Source organism: Fringilla coelebs, assembly GCF_963513975.1.
Source record: "Fringilla coelebs genome assembly, chromosome: 20".
NCBI lineage: Eukaryota > Metazoa > Chordata > Aves > Passeriformes > Fringillidae > Fringilla > Fringilla coelebs.
In genome coordinates this window covers 6,260,221-6,285,801 of record NC_140046.1, presented here as the reverse complement: position 1 = coordinate 6,285,801, position 25,581 = coordinate 6,260,221, and the positions used below count along the sequence as shown (strand labels likewise).

Genomic DNA, 25,581 nt, shown 5'->3' with positions numbered 1-25,581 from the left:
CTCCCAGGACTGAGTAACATCTCACACACTCAGGGCCCTGAGGAGCTCCAGGGCTGCTGAAGGATGCTCTGGTGGGCTGATGCTCCATAATTAGAAGTGTGCTGTTACATAATTTGTTGTTGAATGGGCTCACCAAGCACATTTCACAAGTGACCCACTTCAGCTGATCTCAGCAAGCAGGCTCTGAGCCCCTGCTAAAACAGCACAACACTGAGAGGGGCTGTGGGACATCTGGAGGTGCCCCACAGGATCTGAGGGTGAAGAACAGCTGCCACAGCTGGAGAACTGGAGACCCTCAGGGGTCATCCCTACTCACCATCCAAGTTGTTTAGGGACATGACAGTGTCCAGGTCCGTGCCCAGGATCTCACCAATCTGGTTCACCAGGGAGGAGTCGTTGGCTGGGTACACAGCCACGTGGTCCCCAGACTCATACCTGGCACAGAGCAGGAGGAGAGCACGTGGAACACCTGCACCACTTCTTGACCACCCCCAGCAGCTCAGCCAGAAGACAAGGGGGCTGGTGCAAGAGGCAGCAGGCCAGACAACACTGAGGTCTGATGCACAGGACCTGCACCACCAGGATCCACAGAGCCAGCAGTGACAGCAGCAGTGACATTGTGGGATAATGGTTTCCCAGGGTTTTTATTAACAGCAGCTTTGCCAGAGTTCCAGCAAGAACAGGTCAGTTTCCCAACAGAACAGAGCAAAGCTCCTCAAAACCTCTGCAGTTGTTATGTTAAGCCACCTGGATTCATGACTTACTAACAATTTAAGGAATTTAGGCCAGTGAGAGGGTTTTAAGAACAGGGGTTTATTCCCACTATGCTCATACACCTAAACCAGGCACATACAGGCAAGAACAAGCCCCAGCTCAGCTGCCCTCTCATTTATTGAGTGACTTCTAGAGAATTCTTGCAACTGGGACTGCTCAGGTAGCACAGGGATGTGGGATGGGATGGACCCAAGCAGTGCAAGAGCTGGGAGCAAGTCCTGACAGGGGGTACCTGGTAGAGAAGCCCAAAGGGGCAGTGTTAAGGAGCAAGGTCTCCTTCTAAGTGCTGGATGAGGCTGGTGCCACATCCTTGTTCTTTGCTCCTGACAAAACAGAGGAGCAGTCTCCCCCAGGGAAGTACCTGATTTTGGAATTGGAGATATCCAGCTCCAGGTGCATCAAGTGTCGCTCTCCACCCTCGTTCAGCTTGCGGTTCTCCGTGACCTGAGCCAGGAAGGGGTTCTTGGCATCAAATGGGCTGCAAGGAAAGACAAAGGTGCTCTGGGATTCCCTCCTGCAGGCTCCTGGAGCTCCTTGTACCCAGGCATGCTCGCTCTGACTCCAGAGCAGGCTCCCATGACTGGATCCTGCTCCAAAGCACACTGCACCACAGCACAAACCAAATTACAATCTGCTGTTCCCCACGCTGGCACAGAAACACATCATGACCCTGCTGCTCCCCACACTGGCACAGAAAACAGATCCTTTTCCTTCTCAGCACAGCCCAGCAGTGAACAGCTTCTGTCCCATTAAGGACACATGACACAGAACTGGATTGGAGGCACTGTCACATCTCAAAGAAATATTTCAGGCTGGAATTAATGCTTAAAGCTCATCTCTCCACAGCAATACTGCCAGCAGCCATCATGCATTGGCCACTGCAGGCAAGGAAAGGCTCAGGACAGATGCTGTGGATGCACCAGCCAAACAGCACATGTGACCACAGCCATCTCCTCACCAGGAATGATTCATTAACTGGGGAATCTCAGAGTCCCAGTGGAGCTCTGAGCCCTGCTGTGCTGCAGGACAGGCACTGCCTGCACAGCAGGTGCTGGTACAAACATCAGGGAGCCTCCAGCCAAGAGCTGGTAGAGCCTGCCCAGGGGTTTGGCACTCCAGCCCCAGGTAGAGCCTGCCCAGGGGTTTGGCACTCACGGCTTCTGGTTCTCGTAGCTCTTGAGTCTGCCCATCTCCCCCGTGTAGACTTTGTTCATGTTCACATCTGTATGCACCACCAGCTCATACTGACGGATGCTGGGGGAAAAAAAGGAGAGAAAAGAGAAAAAAGTCAAACTGGAACCCACAAGATACAGCTGGAAGCATCATCTCCTTTGCTGGATTTGCTGCAGCTCAAAAACAAATGCAAATTCCACCCCTTTGCCCCTCTCGAGACACAAGGGAGCAGGCAGACTGCAGAAAGCCCAAGGCAAGGGGAACCCTCAGCCTCCCTGGAGCCTCACAACCAGCACAGCCAGCCCCCAAGGAACCAAAGCCATCATCTGCCCACTCAGAACAGGAACCCAGACTCACACCAGCACAGGCCCAGGCCAAACAGCCCCACTCACTGCCATACTTCACTTGTGCCCTCGAGTCTGGAAGGGGAGGCAGTGCAGAGGAAAGGGAACAGCAGCCCAGGGCTGCTGCTACAGCCACCAGCCAGAGGTGGCCAGTCTCTGACACCCAGGAGGAGCTGCTCCCAAACCCACCTGGACTCTTCTCCTGTAGCCTCCACCCCAAAGTGCTCACACACTGCTGGCCAGAACTGCTCTCTCCAGGTGATGAAGTCTTCTTCCAGGCTAGCCAGGGCAGAAGAGAGAGTCAATAACCCAGCCCCATTCCCAGAGAAGCCCCCTGAGATCCCTATGCCCTCCTCCCATCGCTGTGGGAAAAGGCATTTGCCTTAGACCCAGGTACCCTTGGTACCTCCACATGCCCACAAATCACCAGGAAAGCACCTGCAGAGCACTGAGTGGGAACTGTTGCTACACCAGACACCCCCACCCTTCCCCAGCTCTGCCAAGGAAGGCTTTGTAATTTAGGCTCAGTCTTTAAAAAGCTCAGCTCCCCCTTGTCCATCCCTGGCAGGAGGTGACCTTCCTAAAAGGTCTTGATTCCACTGTGGCACTGCTTATTTTTCCAAGATCAGAGCTTTCCACACAGGGCACATCCCTCCCATAAGGTCCTGCAGACCTTGGAGGTAGAGCCACAGGCTGATGTAATGATGTCCCAAGGTGCTCAGGTGAACACAGAGATGTTAAAAAAAAAATAAAAATAATTGTCTGAGTTGGAAAATTGCTGCCTCCCACCATAAAACACCTCCCAAGGAGATTAACCTGCCTCCTTCACTGGGATGGGGGAGTTCATCCACACAGGCTGCAGCAGGGCAAAGGCAGGGCAGGCTGCAAAGCCTGCTCCAGTTATCCCATGGGCATTTCAAGCAGAGGTGGGATTTCCCAGACACAGGATCCCTTAGGACACTCCCTGTGCACAGGGAGCTGATTGTGGGAGACACGGCAGGCACGCACACTCACAAACACGTCAACCCAAACAACAAGCCCTGTGGAGCTCATTTCTGGCTTGGTAGTGGAGCCCATTCCCTGCCAAGGTCCCTTCCAAGATGCTTTCAGCCAGCTCTGAGCAGCCCCTCAGCCCAAGGCACTCACTTGCCATCGTCATCTCCCAGCCCCAGCTCAAAGATGCGCTGTGCTCCAAGCTCCTCCAGCCTCTTGTCCACATACTTCCCCATGGCATTGAAGTGTTCATAAGTTTTGTTCCCCAGCCCAAAGACCTGGAAGGGAACACTCATGAGCATGCAGAAGCCAGGGATGGACTTTCCCCATCCATTTGACATCCTCTGGCCAGGTATCAGAACAAAGACCTCTCCCAGATCCCCCATCAGCTCTCCAGTAAGAATCTACCACTGAGTTTGTGGTCAGGAGGCATCAGCACCTCCCCTGAGCCTGGATGCACTTCCAGGAACTCCTGCTTATCTCCTTGTGGGACCAGTAAGAACCTGGACTGCCTGGAGAGCCATTGCTGGCCTTGGCTTCCCACAAACCACACAGTAAATAACTCCTTGCTCACTGCTTCACACAGAGTAGCCTCACATCTCCACCAGTGGATTTTACTCTCATTTGCAATATTATGCTGCCTAAGGAATTTGGCCAGGGTTTAGGTGAGGTGGTTGTTTCTCAGCCAGTTATTCAGCACAGGAGGAGAGCTTCACACTCCTCCAAGTGATTTAATTCGTGGGAGAAGATCTGGCCCCAGGCTGCTCAATTAGCTTCTGAAGAGCAGCAGCAGCCTGCAGCTCATTTACAAACCTGTATTCAGTGCCTGCAGGGCTGTTTGGGGCTGTTCATACCAGGAAACCCTGATGATTTAGGGAGTGGAGAGCAAACTCTGACATTTGCATTTAAAGCCTGCAGAAGTACATTTGCAGGTGTCTACAAAGCCTGGGCAGGAAGACAGCAGGGACCTCATCCCAGACAAGGTGTACAAGGCACAGACATTGTGTTGGGCCTTTCCTCAGGCCACTCTGGAGGGCTCTTGGCAAATGAGCCCTCCAAATGCAAGACAAAAACTGGAATGGAGCCACTTACTGCAAACCGGAGACCCGAGAGGTCGGCATCAGCCTCCTGCAGCCAGTCATAGAAATCCTGGGCATTATCTGTGGGATCCCCCTCTCCATAGGTGGCCATGCAGAACACTGCCAAGGACTTGTCAATCTCAGAGAGGCGACTCAGGTCTGACTGCAAGCAGAGGAAAGAAGGAATCTTCAAGGATCCCCACGCTGTGGCTGTTGGGCAACTCCTACTCCCAGAGCATAGGTGTGCAAACAGCACCAGGTGTTTACAGAAGGGGTTGGGAAAGGCCAAACCCACCCAAAATGGCAGGGAAAATAAAGGCAACCGCCCTCACTGGACTGCAAGTGAATATTTCTGCTCCACCAGAAAGAAAAGCAATGGGATTTTCCATGTGAGGCTTTAAAGGACCAGGAAAATGTAGAATAGTCAGGACTGAGCCCATACCTGCATCCCTCAGGCTGTTCTTTTCTCCCCTAAATGACACAACTGTCCCTTGGCCAGGGTCATTGGATTTTTTTAGGGGGCACTGAAAGGTTGTGACTCTCCCAAGGCTGTTCAGGGCTAAATTACCAGGTCATACTCCTCTGGATCTGCTGCCATGCCCCGGAGGCCATAGCGATGGGCATCTTTGGCGAGGCGATTGGCAAACTCCTCTGCTGTGCCCGTCTGGGAACCATAGAAAACCACGATATTTCGGCCCTGGAGAGAAAGAAAAATCCCTTTTAAGTGGTGATTAGTCATTTGGCAAATGCATGGATGAAGCACAAAGGAAATGACTGGGATCAGGAATCCTGGACTGCAACCTAAAGGCAACGAGGAGCGTGCGCTTGTGCAGGACTCCAAGAGCTTGGCAGAAAACTCAAGGCTGAGCTGGTAATGAGAACATGACTCTTGCCACTCTCAGAGGGGAGATTCAGGTCAGACTAAAACCCAAAGCAAAGAATAAACTTTCCAGATTTATTCTCAACTTCGAGGCTGCAGCGTGACTCCTGGAAACAGGGAACACCCTGGATGAGAATGCAGAACTTGCCAAAGGCTCTGGGCAAGTGCCTAAGCACCAGAGCTCCTGCTCTGCTGCAAGCCAGCTACTTTGAAGTAGAATGGAAAATGCATCCAGCACTTGCTTCCTCTTGTGTCCAGAGCAGCAGAGTCAAAAGCTGACAGTTCTGTGTACAATTCTCATTGCACAGCCAGCCAGTTTGGGAACCAACCACACAGATAAACAACTGCCAGCCAATGACTTCAAAGTCTCTGCCATTTCCCTTCTGACTTTGATCTCATATTACATGATTTTTTTTCCACCACTGAATTTTCACTTTAATTTCTTCTCTAAGAACAACTCTCAGGCACGGACTGAAAGAGCTACTCCTGGCTGCTCTCTGGATGCTCTCTGCAGCAGCCATGTGTCTGTATCCAAACCAGCTCCTCCTGCTCTCAGTTTCCAGAGGAAACTGGGATGGAAGTGAGCTCCCCCAGCACCCCTTGGAGCAAGAACAAACAGCTTACCGTCTTCTTCATCTTCTCAATGAAGCTGCTGTCTCTCACTGGAGCTGCTCTGAAAGACAGGAGGAACATCTTTTCAGATGAATACATTCTTTTTGAGGTCAGGAGTAAGCAAGTGGGAGAAAAGTGGTCTCCAGACCTCGGGAAAGCTGCCCAAAAGGGTGTGAATCTCCAGTGACCATTGTTATTCACCTGGTCCCAGGGATGCCCATTGCTCAGCCACAGGGCTTCTGCACACAACCATGGGAGCAGAGGGGAAAAGCTGAGCTCCTGCCAGACCCCCATCAGTGAATCCTCCCATGGGAAAAGCCCAGGCACACAGCCCTGCCTACCAGGAAACCTTTATCAACTGCTCTGAGAGGTTTCACAGCTGAGCCAAAGGATCTCACAGGAGCAGGTCTCCAGATAATCTCAGGGGCCGAGCCAAGGTTTGAAAGAAGGGAATGGAAAACTCCCTCCTTCCCACAGCACCATGGGCAGGCAGGATCAGTCCTGAGCTATGCTCCCCCCATGGCACATCCCCCAAACCTGAAGTCAAACAGGGCTAAAAATCAGCTGTTTCAACCTCAAAACAGCATGGAGCCATGAGCCCCAGAGCTGCAGAGCCCTGTGGAGCAGGCACACGCAGCTGATCAGAGCCACAGAGCTCCCAGCAAGGCCACCACTGCCAGCCAAGGTCCTGTGGAGCTCATTCTGTGCTGGGTTCCCATTCCCAGGATGGACCTCCTGCACAGAACATTTGCATTATTGTATAGATGTGGCATTCCCTAGCTTGGAAGTAGGACAAACCCCAGCAGAGCCAGAAACATGGAGGTGGGGATTCACACTGCTGTGGCTGCCCTGTTAGGGAGGGAGCCAGAAGAGCTTTGCTATCCTTAGCACATCTTTGGATTTTCAGTGTCATGGAGTGAAAACAGCCCAGCTCTGGGGACCCTGGGAGCCTCACAAGCAGAGGTGACCATAACTACAGCCAGATTAGGTGCTGGGAGCTTTTCAGAGCAGGCCAGGACAGAAGCTCCCCTGCCGTCCTCCCCCCAGCTCTGGTAGCAGGGAAGAGGAACGTGGGACCCGTTCCCATTCCACAATGGAAGAAGAATGCAAGGCCGGGTCTCCTGTGGGAAGAGAGAAGCCTCCAGGCAAAAAACAAATGGTTTTGGCTCCAGCCCATGTGAGAATGTGAAGAGCTTGCTAACAGTTTCCTCAGCTCTGTAGGCCAGAGGGAGGGATCCTGCGGATGTGCTGAGGCATTTGTGGAGAGCACACACACACAGAGCAGCAGGGTGGGGGACACTCATAAAACATCCCTTCCAGCACCCCTTGCTACCCAAAGGGATCGAGGAGCTCCATAACTGGGCCTGACAGCTCTGAGCACCAACAGTCTCATACAAAAGACAAAGCACACACAAAGGACAAGCAAAGCCGACCCCAAAAAGCTCCCCAAGGCAGCCGTGCTCCCAGGAGAGCTGCTTCACACCCCTGCTTGGCTCCCTCAGCAGTTCACAGTCTCTCCATGTTGTCATTTGTCCCCTGTTGGGAACTGGGATATCAAAAATATCTTAAGGGAGCAGCCTCAGCCCTGCCCACGCTGCAGCCAGGACAGGAGCTCGGGAGAGCTCTTAAGACACAGCTCTCACTTAGTTTTTATCTCCTTGGTGAACTTCTTTAATTCCTGCCCTCTGCAAATGAGATCCAATTAAAACAACTGTTGGTTTAAGTACTAAACAAAATGCTTTTAAAAGAGGAGAAAAAGAAAAGTTTTTAGATCCTTTCAACAAGCTGCCTTTGGAAGAGAGAAGGGAGCAGCACATGGAGCTCGTCCGTTTTCAAAGGAGGCAACCCTGCACTGAAGTGAGTGCTGAAGAACAGGCTGTGGCTCAGATACAGAAGAAATAATGAGCCTGGCTTTGGAAAAAAGGCTACACAACTCCCTGAAATTGCTTCATCAGGGTGGCCTGAAAATCTGAGCAACGAAAACACACAGGCACCGAAGGCAGAAACTACACACATTTTCACTGCTCTGCCAGGGAAACTTGGAAGAGAAAGTTTGTCCTCAGCAAGGACTGCTCTTACAGCTTAGACAGCTCAAGGTAGCAGCTACAAGCACTAGAAGAAGCACTGGGTGAGGGAAGGGGATTAACCCCATTGTCAGAGTGAGCCTGTAGCTTGCACAGCTCCCCCACCCTTGGTGAGAGCCCAAAGCACAAATGACTCCCAGGGCTCTCTGTCACTTTGGTTTCAGGAGAAAGAAAGGACAGGGGAGGAAGCTTCCAACAGCTCAGCAAGAATACCAAAAAAGCCTGTCTCAGCTGAACACCTCTCCTTCAGAAAGCTGCTGCTCCCATGGCTTTCCTGCTGAAAGCACAGGTACATCCAGAATTGAGGACACAGCCTGGAAGCTGCACAGAAACTGAGCACCAACAGCAGGGTCTCCTCTGGAGCAGAGGGAGGATCTTTTCCCTTCTTCTCCCCTTCCTTCTCCTCCTGTTGCAGAGGGAGGAGGCACCCACTCCACCCAACTTTGGAGCTGGGAGAACCCCAGCAGCCCATCAGGCAGGGTAACTCACCTGGCCACGGCCGGCTCTTCCCGCGGGGCCGAGTACACACAGCCCATGGCAGGGCAGGGAGGAGGCAGACAAAGAGTCCAGGGCAGCTGTGTCTGCAAAGGGAGCTGTGGGGGGACGGATCTAACTTAGCTCTGGAGCCACAGGCACACAGGCCTTCCCATTCTGCTCCTCCCGGGCGTTAAAACCAAGCACCAGCCTTTTGTTGAGAAGAAGAGAGCCGGCACAAAAGGTCCCGGCACAGGTCATAGCAGGAGTGGTGCCGTCCACTCCGATCCTCGTGGTGGGGCTTTGGAAGTTACTGAGTGGATCTGCTCAGTCCTGAGAAACTGCAACATCTGGCAGCAGTGGCAGAAAGGAATTAGGAGTGGAGAATGAAACCTCCCAGGATCCTCCGCAGCACACGTCCCTCTCCCATCCGCACGGAGCAGGGGACGGGACACAAAACCCTCCCCCAGCCTCGTTCCCTTGGAAACTGTTTATATCACAGCTGCTTTTATATATTCTTTTATAAAAAAGGAAAAAAAAAAAAAAAGGAAAAAAAAAAAAGCTTGATGCTGTAGCTGAATGAAACGATTCCAGACACTGCGTGAGCAACGCTTCGGGTAACTATGGCAGTGCCATTACGGAGGCAGCTCAAAGGAGTTTGTTTTCCTCAGGATCCTATTAAATTAAATTAGAGATGGTCTCTCTCACACACACAGGCAGCAGAGAGCTAATCAGACTGAGGACTTGGAGCAATTCCTGCCACAGGAAGCCCTACAAGTACCAGGGAATGGATTTCTGCATAGCTGCAGAATAGAGATAAGCCAGTTTCTGTCCCAAACAATGTTAAAGAGGGGGGGAGAAGGGAGAGGGTGACACTCAGCATACCAATGGCTGTCCCACCTCATCGCCCCAAGATGACTGTCTGCAGAGTGGGGACAGGAGAAGGGAAAGAAATCTGTGATTGAGAAACTTGCAGAGGAGGAGCAGCCAAAGAGCAAAAATAAATTCCTGCATTCCCCAGCAATGGCCCTGCGAGGAAGCGCGGTGGCCCTGGCTGCTGGTGATCCAGAGCTGCTCTCCCTAACGACATCTGCAGAGCAGGCTGCAGGGAGGGCTGCCCTGGTGGTTTTAATTAAGTCTGAAAATGGCCAAAACACCAGCAATGCTCAGTCAGTGGGATCCCAGCCTGGCCCACACACACGTGTCACACGTCACAGGTACAGGACACCTCCTCTGCAGGAAACACTGCATGTGCTGGGTTCTGTCCCTTCTGGGGGCACTCTGGGCAGGAAAACAGCTCCACTTGGCTGAAGGGTGGAGATCAGCAGCCTGATACCTCTCTGAGCTGTGGCTGAACCTGGAGATGCATTGCTGGGGCAAGATCAAGATGATTCCCAGGCCACACAGAGAAAGCCCAGCTGCCATCCAGAACAGGGCATCTCAACCTCACATCTGCTCTTCCACAATCAAGGGCAGTAACAAAAGTGGCATTTTCTTTGCAGACCCTGCTGAGCTGACATGGTTTTATGAAGGTGTGCTGCTCCCAAAAACCCCAGAAGAGCACTGAGGTGCTGGATGCTGTGTTTAGGTCAGAGACTCTGCTTGCACTCTTCAGCATTGCAAACACATTGCTAAAGCAGCAGCCACTGAGTGTGTCTGAATTGTTATTCAGCACCTTCATCCTCCAGTGTTTTGAGGCTGAAATTGGGGGGCCAAAATGACACAACAGAAACCATCATCCAATGCCATCAGATAAAGCATCAGGACACTTTGGCAGAGCTGCAGAGAACGAGCTGAAGAAATGCAACCTCTCTAAAGGTCAAGGCTCTCCACTCCAGCCAGAGACAGCCCCACTGAGGCCTCTCTGCCTTCATGGGTCTGGGACAGCTTCCCTGCCCCCCCATATCCAACCAGGCAGAGGGATCCTGATTTGCTTGTTCATCAGAAAGGAAACTCCACCCCAGACTGAAGGATTACAGGAGGGAAGGAAACCCAAAGCTGACCAAGTTTGTTTTCCCACTCATTTTCCTCCCAGTTCCAGACATCCCATAAAATCCCACTGCAAAAGCTGCAGGAAGTCACTGTCTCTGTCCTGAAGGATGGATGTGCCGCCAGCCACAGCCTTGGCTTTTAGGGTCACACTGCCCTGGGACCAGCTTGATACAATGGCCACAGCAGGGCTGCAGCAGGGTACAGGGAAAAAACCATCCCCAGCCTCCTCTCACTCTGCACCTGCCTGGCTGACACTTTTCCAAAGTGCAGCTGTGTCAGACAACTTGCTGAACAACCTCACCTCTCTGGTTATCAGCAACAGGAGGTGCTGCTGCTCCACACCTCCCACAAGCAGCAGTTGCTCCCTCACTGCTCACAGGGACAGAGAAGGCAGCACAGACCCCAGAGAGGAAACAAAGTCCCTGTGAGGCAGCTCAGAGCCAGGACTTGCAGCCAGGCTGGGATGGAAGCCCAAGTGCTGAGGCCCTGCAGCAGAACAAGGTGGTCACACACAACCAAAAGTCAAAGCTTCTCTGCAAGGTGACCACAGCCTCTGGAAGAGCTGCACATGATGGGCTGTGGGTGGAATCAGTCACAAGGATGGGGAGCACGGGAGCCCAGGCTGGGCCATGGCAGGATCCAATTTCAGATGGACAGTGCCCTTTCCCCAGGCAGCTCAGCTCTCACTGCAGCACAGCCATTCTTACAATCTCCAGAGGCGACCACGTGCACTGACACACACAGCCCTGGCTGGCAGGCATGGCAGGGAAAGCATCCCAGCAATCCAACAGGACACATTCCCAAGGTAAGGCTGGGCTGGCACAGGCAGCTGGGCTGCTGCCAGCCATGTGTGCACCCATCTGCACAAGGTAGCACAGCCAGGGACACTGCTGCCCTTTAAAACCCTCCCAGCCAGAAAATGTACTTTCCAACCTCCAGAAACAAAGAATGGGCTAAAAAAATCCAGCAAAAAACTGATGTTAACGTGACTGAGACAAGGAATGAAATGCACCCAGATCTCCACCTGGGTGGCTCATTCCTGGCCCCAAGCCCTTTGCAGGAGACAGGGTGGAACAAAGCTCTCCCTCTCCAAATCCAGTCTCCCACTCCAGGGATAACCTGGTATCAAAAGCCAATCACGTTTTACAGGAGCTGCAAAGCAGCACATCCCAGGAACGATTTCTTTCCTTCATAGCCAAGGATAAATAAAATCTCCAACAGGAAACCTGTTCAAGAGCAAGCAACCTTTCTCCAGATTTACCTAAATGTGACTTTAAAACACCGAGAATTAAATCCTTTAGAGCTTTGAATTACAGCCAGAGGCTTTCCTGCCTTGCTTGGGAAAGGCCAATTCCCAATTTGGGCCACACGGTGGGGTAAGGCAGAACTGCAGCCTGGCTCTTCCACCGGGATTTCTGCACTGTGAGCAGCTGAGGGCACAGAAACACCCCCTCCCCGACCTCCCAGAACCCACCACAAGCAAGAGAGAAAAGCTCCACTAGAGCCACACAGGCTGAGAGTTGTTACTCACACTGTCTGCATTTTGGGGAGCTCAGGCACTTCCTCCTTTTTCTTACGAAAGAAGAACCAGTAGGTAAAAAGTCCAGTGATGAGGGAGATGAGGAACACGTCTGTCATGCTGAAGAGAGAGTCCTGCTGAGCAGTGCTGTCAGCAGCAATGGCTGGGTCCATGCTGGGCTCCCCCATGGCAGTCAGAGGCACTGTGAGCAAGGAAAAACAGTGAGCACCAGCAGCCACGTGGAACAGCATTAAAGCACACCCAGGAAATGAGTTTTGCTTTACACTTAGTCTTAGGAGCACAAGGCTGCCCAGCAGTTCTTTGGATAGAGGCCTTGCATCACAGCTCTGCAAGGTTCTTCTGTGTCCCACCAAGCTTTTTTCCTTCCTGCTGTATCCATGCTGATCCATCTGAAGTGTTTCTGCTTTCCCTCTGCCAGCAGCATCAGAGCAGCCCCACTCTCCAGCCAAGGAGCCAAACCAGGCTCCTACTGACCCCCCAGCAAGACCCAACAGGGACTCATGGCCAGCCTTACTCACCACATAACCCCTGGAGTGTTACTGAGGGATGACCCCAACTCTTCAGTCACCCCACAGATCTGGGGCTTCCTCCCTCCTTCCCACAAGGTGACAGGATGCCCTGGCCCCACTGCTGTGCTGATAAACCCCAGAGCAGGACCGTGGCACCAACCCCCCTGAGCATCCCCACAACAGGTTGTTACAACACAAATGATGAGTATTTCTGATTTACTCCACTGCAGATTGGATTCACTATCCATTTCTCTCCAGGCCTTTGGCTTCCAGTCCCCTCCATGATCTCCCTCAGTTTAATTTCCATTTCCTCCTTTACACTTACCAATTTGGGACTTGCCCACAGCCATTCCCAGAGTCTGTGGTAGCACAGGGATGAACACCCAGCCCTCAAATACCCAGGCAGCACTATGGCCCCTGTCCTTCCCCTGGGGAGCCACCCACCCATCCCTCCCTCCCTCCCTTCCTCCCTCCCACTGCTGTGCCAAAGCTCTGAACCCCTCTGACCCTAATCCAATGGCAAGATTATCTTCCCTACATGCAAGGACACACTCTGTCCAAATAAACAGATAATTAACTCTAAACTTGATTTGGAAGGGCAAAGTGACTCTCTCTTTGTACTTGGGCATGCTGCCAGCCCAGGGGACCATGGACATTTGAACCTGCACGCAGAAAAGTGACTCAGAGCAGTGATGGTGTCACAGGAGGGAGAAATGCCATGGCTGAGAAATAAAAGCAACTGAAGCTGAAACATGCTGAGACATTCAGGAGCTGGGAAGAGAAGGGAAGGTGATGCTTAGGGAGCACTAATGAGGGAGAACAGATACAACCTTCAGCAATGATCAACCCCCTCTTTTTACCCCCACAAGGCAAGTCCAGCTCCAGACAACACACAGCCCTGTGGCACAGGGCACCAGCCATAAAAAGCACCCTGTGGAGCAGAGGGAGAAGTCCACAGCCACCTGGCAGTGACCTGGGCAGGTAGTCTGGCAAGCCAATGAGTGCTCAACCCCATGAGAAGTTTCATTTGGTGGAGAACTGCATTACAAAGGGCACTAAAACACCACCTCAAAGCTGCCCGTTAGGTTCCCACAGAAGACACCAAGGAAGAAAAATAAGAGAGATGTGACTGCAGACAAGCAAATTGCACATTCCTCTCCATCAGGCAGGTCACCCTGTCCTCCCTCCTTGCAAACAGGCTTTCCATCTCTGGATCTTGGAGCCAAGCAAGAGCTGGATGTTACTTCTGTACAACTCTAGACTAAACTGATAGTTAAAGCCTCCACAACTGGGGCTTAGTTGCCAAAAAGGCATAGCTCCCAGGAGGATCCCTCTCCTCCTCCTTATCTGGTTCCAGGAAATCACAAAGGAGCTGGTCTGGCAACCAGCACCAGGGGAATCTGCTGGTGGGGGGGAAATGTTGCTGGTTTATTGCTTTTATTCCTGATGAAAGAAGTTTTAATTACAAGCTCTTCTCCTCTTCCCCTCTGCCACCCAACCTGTAAGAATTTCAGCCAAAACCTGCCAGTGAACCCTTCATTTCACAGAGTTTTGGGGTTTTGGTTCTTGCCATCTCACTCATAACTTGAACTCTCATTAAATCTCAGGGCAAAGAAGCCCTGAGTGGTCCATCATTCCTAGGGAGCCTCAACTGCTGCCTGTGCACAGCACAGCCCAACTCTGCAAAGAGATGGAGGAATCAGTGCCCAGACACAGGCAGGAGTAAATATCTCCAACTCTGAGAGGTGGCTTGGTTTGTTCAGCAGCAGTTTCACTGCCCAAATTACACAAGGGTGGACAATTCCCCTCACACAGGGGATGGCCATGTCAGTAAAATTACCCTCAGAACAGCCTGTCTTTCACTCACTTTCCCTGAAAACCCAAGGCACAGAAGGCAATGACAAACCTTTGCTCAGAGGAAGCCCTGAATAAACACAAGGCTGATGGAGACCACGTGGAGCTGGTTTGGGGCAGGAGCTGCACCTCTTTCCCTTCTGAGCACCAAACCCAGCAGCAGCTGAGCCCTGGGAAAGGCTCCCTGCACTGCAGCCTCCCTTGTCACCAAGGTGCAGAGAGCTCCAAACCATGTTTGTGGTGAGCAGCACCTGGCCCACAGCAATTCCCAGCTCCAGACAGCTCAGACATGGATATTCATGAGCTGCCCTGTGTGGGCAAAGAACGAGGGCAAGAACCAGCCTGTGCTCTGCTCAGCCAGGTGAGGGCTTTGTCTCCAGCCAAAATTCATCACCATGCTCAGAGCAGCAGAGCTGCAGCTCCCAGAGCAGAGGAGTTTGGCTTTCTCCAGCCTCCAGAGGAGGTCTGCTCTCCTCTCTGGAGAGAGGCATCCTCGGGGAGGCAGCTCCCAGGAATGCTGCCCGGGGGGATGTGGGTGTGGGAGCTGTGCTATCTCCTTGCCTGACCACACTGCAGCTCTCCAGGGCTTCAAAGGGGAATCCTGCAGCTGCAGCCAGGCCACCCACTCACTGCCCAGGGAACATTCCAGGAGGTTCATGGCTCTGCTGCATGGTTTGCTCTCCTCTCTTCATTCACCATCTCCACAGCACAAAGTTTCCACACTGAGCCTGGGAGGAAACGTGGTCATGGTCTGGTGACAAGAGCTGCTTTAATTTGGATTAATTTTAATTTTTGGGCTCCTTCTGGTCCTGGACATTTGGTTATTCAAGGCTTATATCCCAGCTACAGATTCTTCTTTTTGCTGCCCTTCACCTCCCCTACCCTCAGGAAAAGGTTTGCTTAGACATAAAAGGCAAAGAATGTGAAATTAGGCCTCATTTCTCTTTTTTAAAGGGTTGTCTTAACTCAGGAACTATTGAATTCACTTCACCCAGCACAGGAAGATTATTGCTCAGTTTATCTCAATCTTGCCTAGCTAGCTGTAACAATTATTTTCCAGAAGTTCACAGCAAATTTGTCATTTTCATGTCATTTTCAAATACATGTCCTTTACTAACTTCCAGTGAAAAGAAACCTGACTGTTTCTTGAAATTTAGCTATCCTGGGAATCCTGCAGTCTCTGGAAGGGCCTTGGTAGAGTCAAACTAGATTTTTAAAAGGAAAAGGAAATTTATGATACAGGAGTAAAACTTTCCCTGGCAACAGTTTCAAGGGTGGTCATTTTATCCAGAGTGTTTATTATATCTTCAATCAGGGTAAAACAAAGTGTCCATATCCCTGGGGTTTTTTCTGGTGGCTCCAGTTCCTGGATCCCTACTTGTGCACACAGCAAAGCCATCAGTCTCAGCAAGATGTGAGCATTTACATCACACAGAAAAGTCACAACATTTTGAAAGATTGCTATCAAGCAATGCTGTGTTTCAGCACAGCTTTTCAGCCCCTGAATGTGAGAATTTGCTTGATACATGGCAGCTCCCAATAATTCAAATCATCAGGGACCTTCCCTGCACATCTCTGTGCCAGCAAGCAGATGTATCTCACCTTCATATTAAATTAAATGTATTCCACATTCTCATGCACACCTTGGAAAAAAAAGGACTGAAAGCAGTCTCAGTGCCAGACATCCTCAAATTCCCCATGACTTCCATACAGACTAAAGGGTCTATAAGCTCACAAGGTTAAAAATACTTAAACACATATAGAAACAATACTACAACAAACAAGACAGGAGTGATGAAGGCCAAGTGGTCAGCAACCTGAAGAGATTTATTCTCCTTCCATCAGGAGATGGTTTTGGGAACATCAGATGTTGCCAAAAGCACCCTGGGACACAGAAGCACAATCACAAAAGGCGGCTGGGAGGTTTCCCCTTGTGGAAGTCACTCTGTGGTATCTCCTAGTGACCAAAATCCTTGGCTCTGAAGCTAAACTGGCAATGTGGCAGGAAGCTGTCTCTCTTGAGACTGAAGTAGCCTTTTTCTTGATGTAGCACCTGTGATGAGTTTCAAGTACCTCAGCTGGACCTCCCAGTCCCAGACCAGGACTGCAGCCTGTGACTCTTGCCCCAAAAATGAGTGACCAAGTTCTGTGCTTGACTCTGCCCCGTGCCACCATCAGCACACCCTGAGGTGCAGAGTCAGCCTCGCCCAGAGGGGAAGGAGAAGGAAAACTGCTGAGCAAGCACACTGTCAGAGGGCTTGTGTGATACTGGCTGTTAGTTCTTGGGCTGCTCCAGGACTGAATGCAGCTCCTGGGAAGGGTCAGCTGAAGTAAGATAAAGTGACACATCAGCATGGTCCCAGATGAAATGCTCTGGTATGCAGAAATCTGTCTCGTCCCACCTTGTGTCCAGCACTGCATTCTCCTGGGGGGCACTGAGGTGTTACCAAACTTTGGAACACAAAAGTTATCAATTCCTGGATGGGGATGGACATCTTTCTGTGGGTCAACACACTGGCTGGATTTTATTTAAGAAATAGGAGGGGCAGAGGGAAAGACTCAGTCCCAGGGGTTTCCTTGAGAAGCATAACAAGGGAGCTGCCTTGCTCAGCAGGGAAGGAGAAGGAAAACTGCTGAGCCCAGGCTGCTCACTGCCCCCACCTCTGACCATCCAAAGGAGCCCCTGATTGCAGCCCAGCACACCAGAGAGGGATCCCCACAATCCCCACATGCCCTGCAGACACTGCCTGCCCTGGTACAGCATGGCTGGCACAGGGGCTGCACCCCCAGAGCTATCAAAACACCCAGGCTTTTCCCAAGCATCAGCACCCTTTGGACACCTGCAGATAAGCAGAGGAGCTGCAGGTGGAACCTGTGCTCTGCAGCGTGTGCAGAAAGAGAGCCAGTGGCAATGGAGTCAAAGAGGAATTGCGTGACAAACGTGCAGTGCCACCAGCCACCCTCTGCCCGACCCTGCCACCGTGCCAGGCTCCATTCAAAGGGAGCTCAGCAGGGTGCAGGCAGAGGAGCCTTCCCAGCCCACAGCAAGGTCCAGGCTGTCTCAGCTGAACAGCAGCAGGGACAGCAGGCAGTGGTTTGGAGCCAAACCACCCCTGCAGCAAGGAGATCCCCTCATTTCTCACATCGCAGTGCCAACTGGAGCTCTGGAGCTCCCATCCCCTCTCCACCAGCCCACCCAACCCCTCCTGCAAAACTCACCAAATCTGCTTTCCAGATTCTCATAAACAGGAGTCCATGCAAGTCTGACTGCAGATCTAACAGCAGCACACTCTCAAACAGCTCCTGCAGACTGAGCTTCTGCAGTTCAGACTGCCACTGAGAGCCCTGCACAGGCACACGGGGCAGGGGACAAGGGGGCACTGCTGGCAGGGAGGGCACTCGTGCTCCCTGCAGCCACGTGACAGTGACCCTCATGTCCCTGACTCAGCACAGGCATCACGTTAGGCAGCAGAGAGGAACTGCAGCTGTTGTGATTTCCAGTGCTGGGGGCTCTGCATGTCACCACTGCCACCAGATCTGCCACATCCTCCCTTTCAGGAAGGACCATCCTGAATGCCCAAGGCAGAGGCAGGTGTGTGTGACCAGATTTCCCTTCCCACCTTGTCTGCTGACCATGGCACAACACAGATTAAGATTAATCAGCCTTGAGAAGAAGCCTTAAAAAAGCCCAATTTTAAATCAGAGGCCAATTTTTTTCCACCAGCATCACGGCACAGCCCCAAAATTCAACCTCAGAACAGACCCATCAAGGATAAGCAACCAAACCAAGTGAAAACTCCAATTCTTTGTACAGCACTGACCTGCTCATTTAGGTACAATGACAAAACATGGAGGCTGTAAACAGAAATTAAACAACTGAAACATCTGGGAGGAAAAAAAGAAAACCACTGGACAGCCCTCTCACAGATCTGCAAACTTTGTGGAGAGCTCACAGGGACTGCAGCACCACAAGGAAGCTGCACTGAGACCCCATCACTCCTCCCAGCAGCAGCAGAAGGAAGAGACTCGCCCACAAACAGGAATGCAGTCTTGTGACCAGCCAAGGGCTCTCTTCTTTCACCCACTAATGACATCAGGCAGGTCACTGGTGGCTGTCAGGAAGAGGAGCCCCACAGACACAATCCCAGGAGGAGGGAGGAGAGGCAGCAGCAGCAGAGAGAGCAGGGCTGTGGTGGAGGTGACATTCCTGCCCAGGCTCCTGTGCCTGGTCTCCTCTGAACCCCACTGCAGCCAAGAGTTCCTGCATGTTCATGTGTGATATTGGGCCAGGAGACCCTCAGGGCAAAACCAGATCTTCTCTTATTCCTCCTAAAAATGCAACCAATTAGACTAAGAAATTCTGTTTACATCAGCCTGTGCCAGCCTCAAACGAGCTCTTGTTACTTTCCCTTTTAGCAAAAGGAGACCTGGCAGGAAAAGTCAGCCTTTCCAAAACAAAAGCAGTTCAAGGAAGCAGGTGCTCAGATCCAGGTTATTTAACAACTGCCTTGGATCAGCCTTTTCTCCACAGCTCTGCCACACAGAGATTGCATTTCCCATCAACAAGAGGATGCTGATCTGGCCAGACAAATGTCCCTGTTTGGCCTGGTCTGCACAGGCTCCATGCTTTGGGTGGGAATCATCACACAGCTGAGTCCCTGCGGCTCACAGCTTTCCTTGCCCCTTCACCCTCTGCTGGGTCACACGTCCTGGTGTGAAGGATTGCTACACCTACAGCTTTCCTATCACTTTCTTCCCACATATTTCCCACAGCTTCCCATTAACCAGCTCAATAAAGGAGGGTAGAAAGTAGCAAAGCCTCACAGAAAACCAGGGAAGTGCCTCTGCACTCTTCCACCAGCTCAAAAATCCAAACTGAGGAGCTGGCTGCAGCAGCACCTCCAGCAGGGAAGGGAACACAAAAACTGTTGGGGGCTTTTGTGAAACAAAAGTTACTCTCACTGTGAAAGATGTCTTCTACCCAGACCCTGACACACCAGATCAGACACCAGCAAAACTACTATTTTAGACACAGGACAGACACAGAGTGTGCATCAGTCAGTCTGGATCTTGAAATACTGCATATTTGAGCTTCCACTGTGTCACACTTGCATGCTTTCTGGCCCCTGGGTCTTATCCAAGGACAGCAGAGTAGCTACAAAAGCAAGGAAGAGAACAAGAACTGTTTTACTGAGGCAGAAAGGAAATCTGTGCTATGGGTATGCTCAGGTGGGGCTGTGCAGCGAGCCCAGTGCACTGAGACAAAGGATTTAAGGCATTATCCAACACAAAAATGAATTCAAACTTGCCAAGCTGCCTTAAACAAGCTAGAGTTACTGAACCTGCACATTTCCTTTCACCAGATAAAAGCCTGGCTCTGAACCTTTAAACATGGGGCATCTCCCCAGCTTAGGCACTTGGACAGCTTCCTTCACACATGAATGTGAGCCAGCAGAGAAAAGCAGGAGTTCAGGGTTACAGGATAAACACAACCTGAGAAAGGCAGGTAACTGACCCCCCTGTGAACCAGCACTGCCCTCCAGCCTCCCCTCCCAGTGAGGGACAAATCCAGAGCACCACAGCTCAGGAACTGCTTGGAACAGGGACAGGGGTCTTGCCAGCACCAACATTCAGGAGCAAGGACAAGCCTGCAGGAGTCTTAAACCACCCTGTTGCCAACTCCACGGGCACCTCTCAGGCCAAGAACTGCTCAGAGGGCTGCAAAACCTCAGGAGCAACCCATCCAGGCATGGACTCTGCACGGCTCAGGTCCTGCTGGAGATGTTTTTCTAAGTCAAGAGGGAAAAATCACATTTTTCAGCAGCCTCTTCTGCGACTGCTGCACCCTGTGCTGCCACAGGCACAGCTGGACATTCCTCTCCTCCCCACAGGCTGTTTGCTCACCCTCTGCCTGAGTTTGTGGAGGGTTGGTGTGACAGGCTGTGGCTTTGCCTTATGCCACCACTGGGAAAGGAGCCCTATGGATGGGGTCAGTAGCCAGAGACTTTGACCTCTTCCACCAGGAAAAGTCTGAACAACAAAATCCTCTAATGCTGGTCTCTTTCCTTTGAAACCAACAGCTGAAAGAGCACCAGAGAGACAGGGTTAAAGACATCTTGCAAAGTTTTCAAAATTGTCAAGACTTTTGATCAGAATATGTGCTTGGGGGATTTATTTATTTATTTATTTATTTATTTATTTATTTATTTATTTATTTATTTCAAGAGAACCAAGCACTCTTTGTAAGGAGCCAGGATATTTTGTATTTATAAGCCCAGTTTCCTCTGAGAATGGAAGAGCTTTGCAGACATTACAAACCCATTTCCTGCACTGCTGTAGGGTTTGGAGGTGTCACTGCATGATCCTTGCACCTCCTGGAAACTCAGCACTCGAGCTGCCCTATCAGGAGGGTGTGCAATCACCCTGCAGAACCTCCCTGCCTGCCACGGGGCAGCAATCTGACCTGGACTTCACCTTTTTGAAATGATTTGGGAAACACAGACCACTTCCCAGGCCAGCCCCTTGCAATCACACACAGCCACAGCAGACCTCAGAACATCAATTCCATCCCCAAAACATGACACAGGCCACAAGACATCAGAGAACTCAGGGGTCCCAAGCTGAGAAAACCACAGCTCTGCAATGCCCCAGCAGAATCAACACAAAGAGAAGATACTTGACACAGGGGTTTTTTGTTCCTCTGTAACAGGAGCTGCTCCTCTTACCTCCAGCAGTTATGCATTGAATCCTGTTACACAACCAGGACTTGCACAACCCTTGCAGGCATTTTATCAACTTGCTCCTCCAAAGCTTGGAGTTGGAGAGGAGATGCAGCAATGACCCATGAAAGAGAGTCAATTGATGTGTTTCACAACCACACAGCAAGATCCAGCACCACAAAGCCAGACCCAGGCTGGTTGTCAAACCTTCCCAGCAGACTTCCCTTGCACTGCCAGAGCCAGATTTTACCAAGGAGAAAAATCCAACCCCATCTCAAACTCCACACAGCAAGAAAGGAAGGTAAATAAATCAATCCCTCCATTCCTTCCAAAGGAGTGACTGGAGGCACAGATGTGGCTGATTTCTAAGCAAAAATACTACAATAATCTGCCACCATGGGTCAAACTCAGACACTCTTTGGACTTGTGGCCCTCCAGAAGCCACCAGACATGGCTTCTGTTCTCCCTGTCTGGATTCTCTGGTGATAGCAGGAGGCAATTAACTTGAAATGTTTACTTGGGGACAAACAGCAAGAGATTATGAACAGCCTGCAATTATTATTTGTTCTGACCTATGAAATTTTCAAGCCTATAAAAAAGCAGTCTTGGCAGAGGTGCACCTGTCACTGCAGGGCTGTGATTCACTCTCCACAACAGCGTGTACAAAGTAATCTCATCACTGGGATCAGATGATCACGTTGGGAAAGCAAATTATGCAAGTTCTAAGAATTGTGTTTTTTGAGGCAGGAGAGTCGACGTCAGGAAACAGAACAAAGTTCAGGGGCCACAGAGGTAACTGAAGGTGGTTTTCCTTCATACCAGGGGAGGAGATGGCAGGAGCACAGAGCTGAGCAGGGAAGCCTTTTCCCCAGTCCTTCAGAACTGAGCAAACACAAACCTTGCTGTATCCCAACAGGCAAAGGAGAGAGCAAAGACCAAATGGGATTTCAGTCAGACAGTTCCACACTTCACTTTTGCTGCAGGTAAAGAAAGCATCACTCCCAGCACCCACTGCCAGCCACCCTCCCCAAACCCAACTGCACCCAGAGATGCTCCACAACCTGTGACACTCAAAAGAAAGGGGTTACCTTGCACCTATGGGTCTGCAAACAAGAGCTGGTGGGGCCTGTGAGCTCCAGCACGGAGGGTGGTGAGCAGCAGGGAAAGTCTTCCTTGAGACAGTTCAAAGAGTTTTGGTTGTATGGCCCTGTCCAGCTCCTCCAGCTGCTCTGCAAGAAACAAAAGAAGAGTTGCAGAAGGCACTTGGCTGTCCAGGAGGTACAAACACAGAAATTACTGACTGAACAGGAGGCAACTGCAAAGTGATGACAAGCGAGAGGTTCTTCTCTGTCACAATTAGAGCAGGACTAATTAAGAGGGGGTTAAGCCAGATTTGTGACACTACACCCTTCTTCCTGCCCACTCTTCAAGGCTTTCACACTCAAGGATTAAAAGAAAACACTCAGCTGGTGTTTCTTCCTGTAGCTCTGCATCCTGCCTGCTCTATTCTGCAAATACAGTTCTTGTGCACAGTCACAGCCACGTGCAAAAGCAAGACACACTCCATGCCATGCATACCCTGCCTCAATGCCCTCAACCAGCCCAAGAAAAACCTGTACTGAGACAATGCTGGGTTTTCCAGGAAGGGTCTGGCTCAGCAGCCCTCCCAGACAAAACACTGATTTCCTCATTTGCAGCAGATTAATCAGCGAGCTGCTCTGCGTGTGTGCAACAGCTCCTTGGGATTTCCAGAGAATTACAGAAATTTTGGAAGAAAGCCCATTCCCTTCCATCTAGCAAAAGGGATGTCTACATCACTGCACCCCACTAAGCAAAAAAAATGATGAAACTCCACAGCTCCTCCTGGCAGCCCACACAAAGCGTAGAGTTCTGTTGTGGAGGGGATGTCCCCACCAACGCTATCACTGATTCACTTCCACAACTCAAAAACACAGACCTCACTCCTTCTTCTTTGCACTTTTCCAGCTTCTCAGCCAGATATATGTTTCTACATTTTAAAAAGAGCTGTAAAAACACAAACTCATTTCACTTTTCCAGACTCACATCAGAGCACCTCAGTGATCCTCTTCTCTGTACACATTCCACTAAGCATTCCCATTTCTTTTCACACTCCAAAAGCTAACCCAAGGTGTAAGCACTGTCAGAACAAAGCACCCTCCAAGTTGCACCAGCACTGCTTACTCCTGCAACTAAGACAACTCCCCAGGAACCAATTCCATGCTGATGACTAATTCCCAACACCATCATCCAGGTACCTTCACCCCCTCCAGCCTCAATATTCCCAAAACCAGGGGGTTCCCACTATTTCCTTTGACAAGCACACTCCCTAGGTGAGTAATTTCACTCTTCTAAGAAACTCCACCAGGAAAAGTCAGGAGCAAAAAGTCTTCCCACACCCCAGCAGTTTATAAAGTGAAATAGATGGAGCAACAGCAGAACAGCCCAGCCTGCAGCAAAGGTATCAATTAAACGCTGGGAATAACGTTCTCCAGGGATGTGCCAGAAAAATAAGCTCGTTAAAGGCTTTTAACCAGCAACAGATTGGGATGGGGTAAGTCTGAGCAACCCTTCAGAGCTGTGGAAGCAAGGCAGGGCAGAATCACGCCGCTCCCAGGGGTGCTGGTTTGTCCCTGTCCCACAGCCCCCGGGGTGATGGGGGTACCCCCAAAGAACAGGGGCTCCGCACATGCCAGCCCTCCATACAGGGCACATCGGTCACTCCAGCCTCCCCAGCAACAGGGGCTCAGCACCACCAGATCTTCCCAAATCAGAGCGGCTCTGGTCATCCCAATTCCAACAGGGAACAGGGGAGCGGTCACATCAGACTCCCCAGATAACAGGGAGCTCCGGCCATGCCGGTGCCCCCAAATTACAGGGGGACAGCACATCACACTGCCCAGGTAACAGGGGGACAGCACATCACACTGCCCAGGTAACAGGGGTCACCCCAGCACTCCCCGACCCCCCCAACAAGAAGGATCTCTAGACACTCAGTAACCCCCAGTAAGAGGATGCCCACTCACACCACACCTCCCAGTGAACAGGGGGCTCTGGTCATCCCAGTCGCCCCCAAAAAGAGATCCATTCACATCGATCTCCCCGCCAGCAACAGCGCTGCACTCACTCACCCCGCACCCAGGGCACCGCAGTCACGCCCGCGACACGCAGCCAGCCACACCAGTGCCCCCAGCACAGAAAGAGCCCCTACGCCACGCCAACCCCACCGCGGGATGCCGGACCGCCGCTCCCCAGCGCAGAGGGCCCCGGCGGCGGAGCTCAGCCCCAGAGAACCCCCGGTCCCGCACCCTGCTCGGCCACACGCCCCCGGTGCCGCGGATCCCGCACCCACCGCCGCTCCGGCCCGTCTGGCGCTGGCGGCTCCCGCGGCCCCGGCGCGGCCGGCACGTACGGCGGACCGCACCACCCGGGCACACACGCGGGGGAACACGCTCCGCCCTCGCCGCCCGACAATAGGCGGCGAGCTCGCCCGCTTGTGGAGATCACCCCTCTGCGGCGGCGCATGGTACAGCCCCAGCACGGGGGTCTTAAAGGGACAGGAGCGGCGAGAGGGGCCGGGTAAGGAGGGGTCAGGGGTCGGTCAGGGCTGTTCCGGGTGGGGTCAGGGGTCTGTCAGGGCTGGGGTGGTCACGGGTGGGAGGGTCAGGGGTCGGTCAGGGCTGGGGTGGTCCCGGGTGGGGTCAGGGGTCGGTCAGGGCTGGGGTGGTCACGGGTGGGGGGGTCAGGGGTCGGTCAGGGCTGGGGCGGTCCCGGGTGGGATTAGGGTGCAGAACAGGGTCCAGAGGCCACCGTGGGTGCAAGCAGGGGCTCGGTGTGGGGGGCAGGCTCAAGAAGGGAGGTAGGCTGGGGTGACCATTGTAGTTCGGGGGCGAGCATTGGGGTCATGGCAGGGTCAGAGCTGGGGTGACAGCGGGAGCAGGGCTTGGGACACTGTGGGGTCATGAACTGGGGTCATGAACTGGGCTCAGTGTTGGACACTGACTCTGGGCTGAGCCCTGTCTGTGGCCACTCCTGGGTGCACATGGTGCGGGACTCCCAGTTCCTCCCAGGGTCATTGCCCACACAAGGGCCCCATGGGGGGACAAGGGGACCCCATGGTGGGGACTGGCACCCAGTCACTGCCATCCTCTGTGGGAGCCAGGGGGCTGCTTCACCCGGGGCAAGCACATGCTCCTGATGTAACCACAGCCCAGATGATTTGGATGTTTTGGGGTGGTCTTTCTCTCACTGCCACATCAGGAAGTTGCTCAAGCAGCTCTGGAAACATCCCCAGCAGTCCCAGTGGGACATTTCACAACCCACACCTCAGATCCCACAGGGCCTGCTGCTCTCCTCCCGGTAGGTTTTTTCTGGGGGGGAAGCTGGGTTACAACTGCACTGTTTCCAGCTTGGCCAAAGCCAGAGGCACAGCTTGCCAATGAGCAGCCCCACAGCTGTGTGGGGTCCCCCTGGGCTGGGTTCCCTCCCTTTGCCTGCTGGGCACTGGCACATCCAGTCACCATCCTGACGCCATCG

General features: G+C 52.1%; 1 protein-coding gene across 4 annotated transcripts in view; it reads right to left on the bottom strand.

The window, feature by feature from the left end:
- The window catches only part of POR (cytochrome p450 oxidoreductase), a 30,353-nt gene extending 5,884 nt beyond the window's left edge, over window positions 1–24,469 (bottom strand). The window contains exons 1-11 of one of the 4 annotated variants that reach the window (XM_084219202.1): window positions 24,398–24,469; window positions 22,116–22,251; window positions 11,937–12,126; window positions 5,868–5,916; window positions 4,932–5,060; window positions 4,377–4,526; window positions 3,438–3,562; window positions 2,481–2,570; window positions 1,930–2,028; window positions 1,136–1,252; window positions 317–435 (exon numbers count right to left, since the gene is read on the bottom strand). In XM_084219202.1, the coding sequence (XP_084075328.1) occupies window positions 317–435; window positions 1,136–1,252; window positions 1,930–2,028; window positions 2,481–2,570; window positions 3,438–3,562; window positions 4,377–4,526; window positions 4,932–5,060; window positions 5,868–5,916; window positions 11,937–12,112 (1,054 nt within the window). In that variant the 5' untranslated portion in view covers window positions 12,113–12,126; window positions 22,116–22,251; window positions 24,398–24,469. The other 3 variants (XM_084219203.1, XM_084219204.1, XM_084219205.1) reach the window with 3 other exon arrangements.
- Between the last annotated feature and the right edge of the window lie 1,112 nt (window positions 24,470–25,581).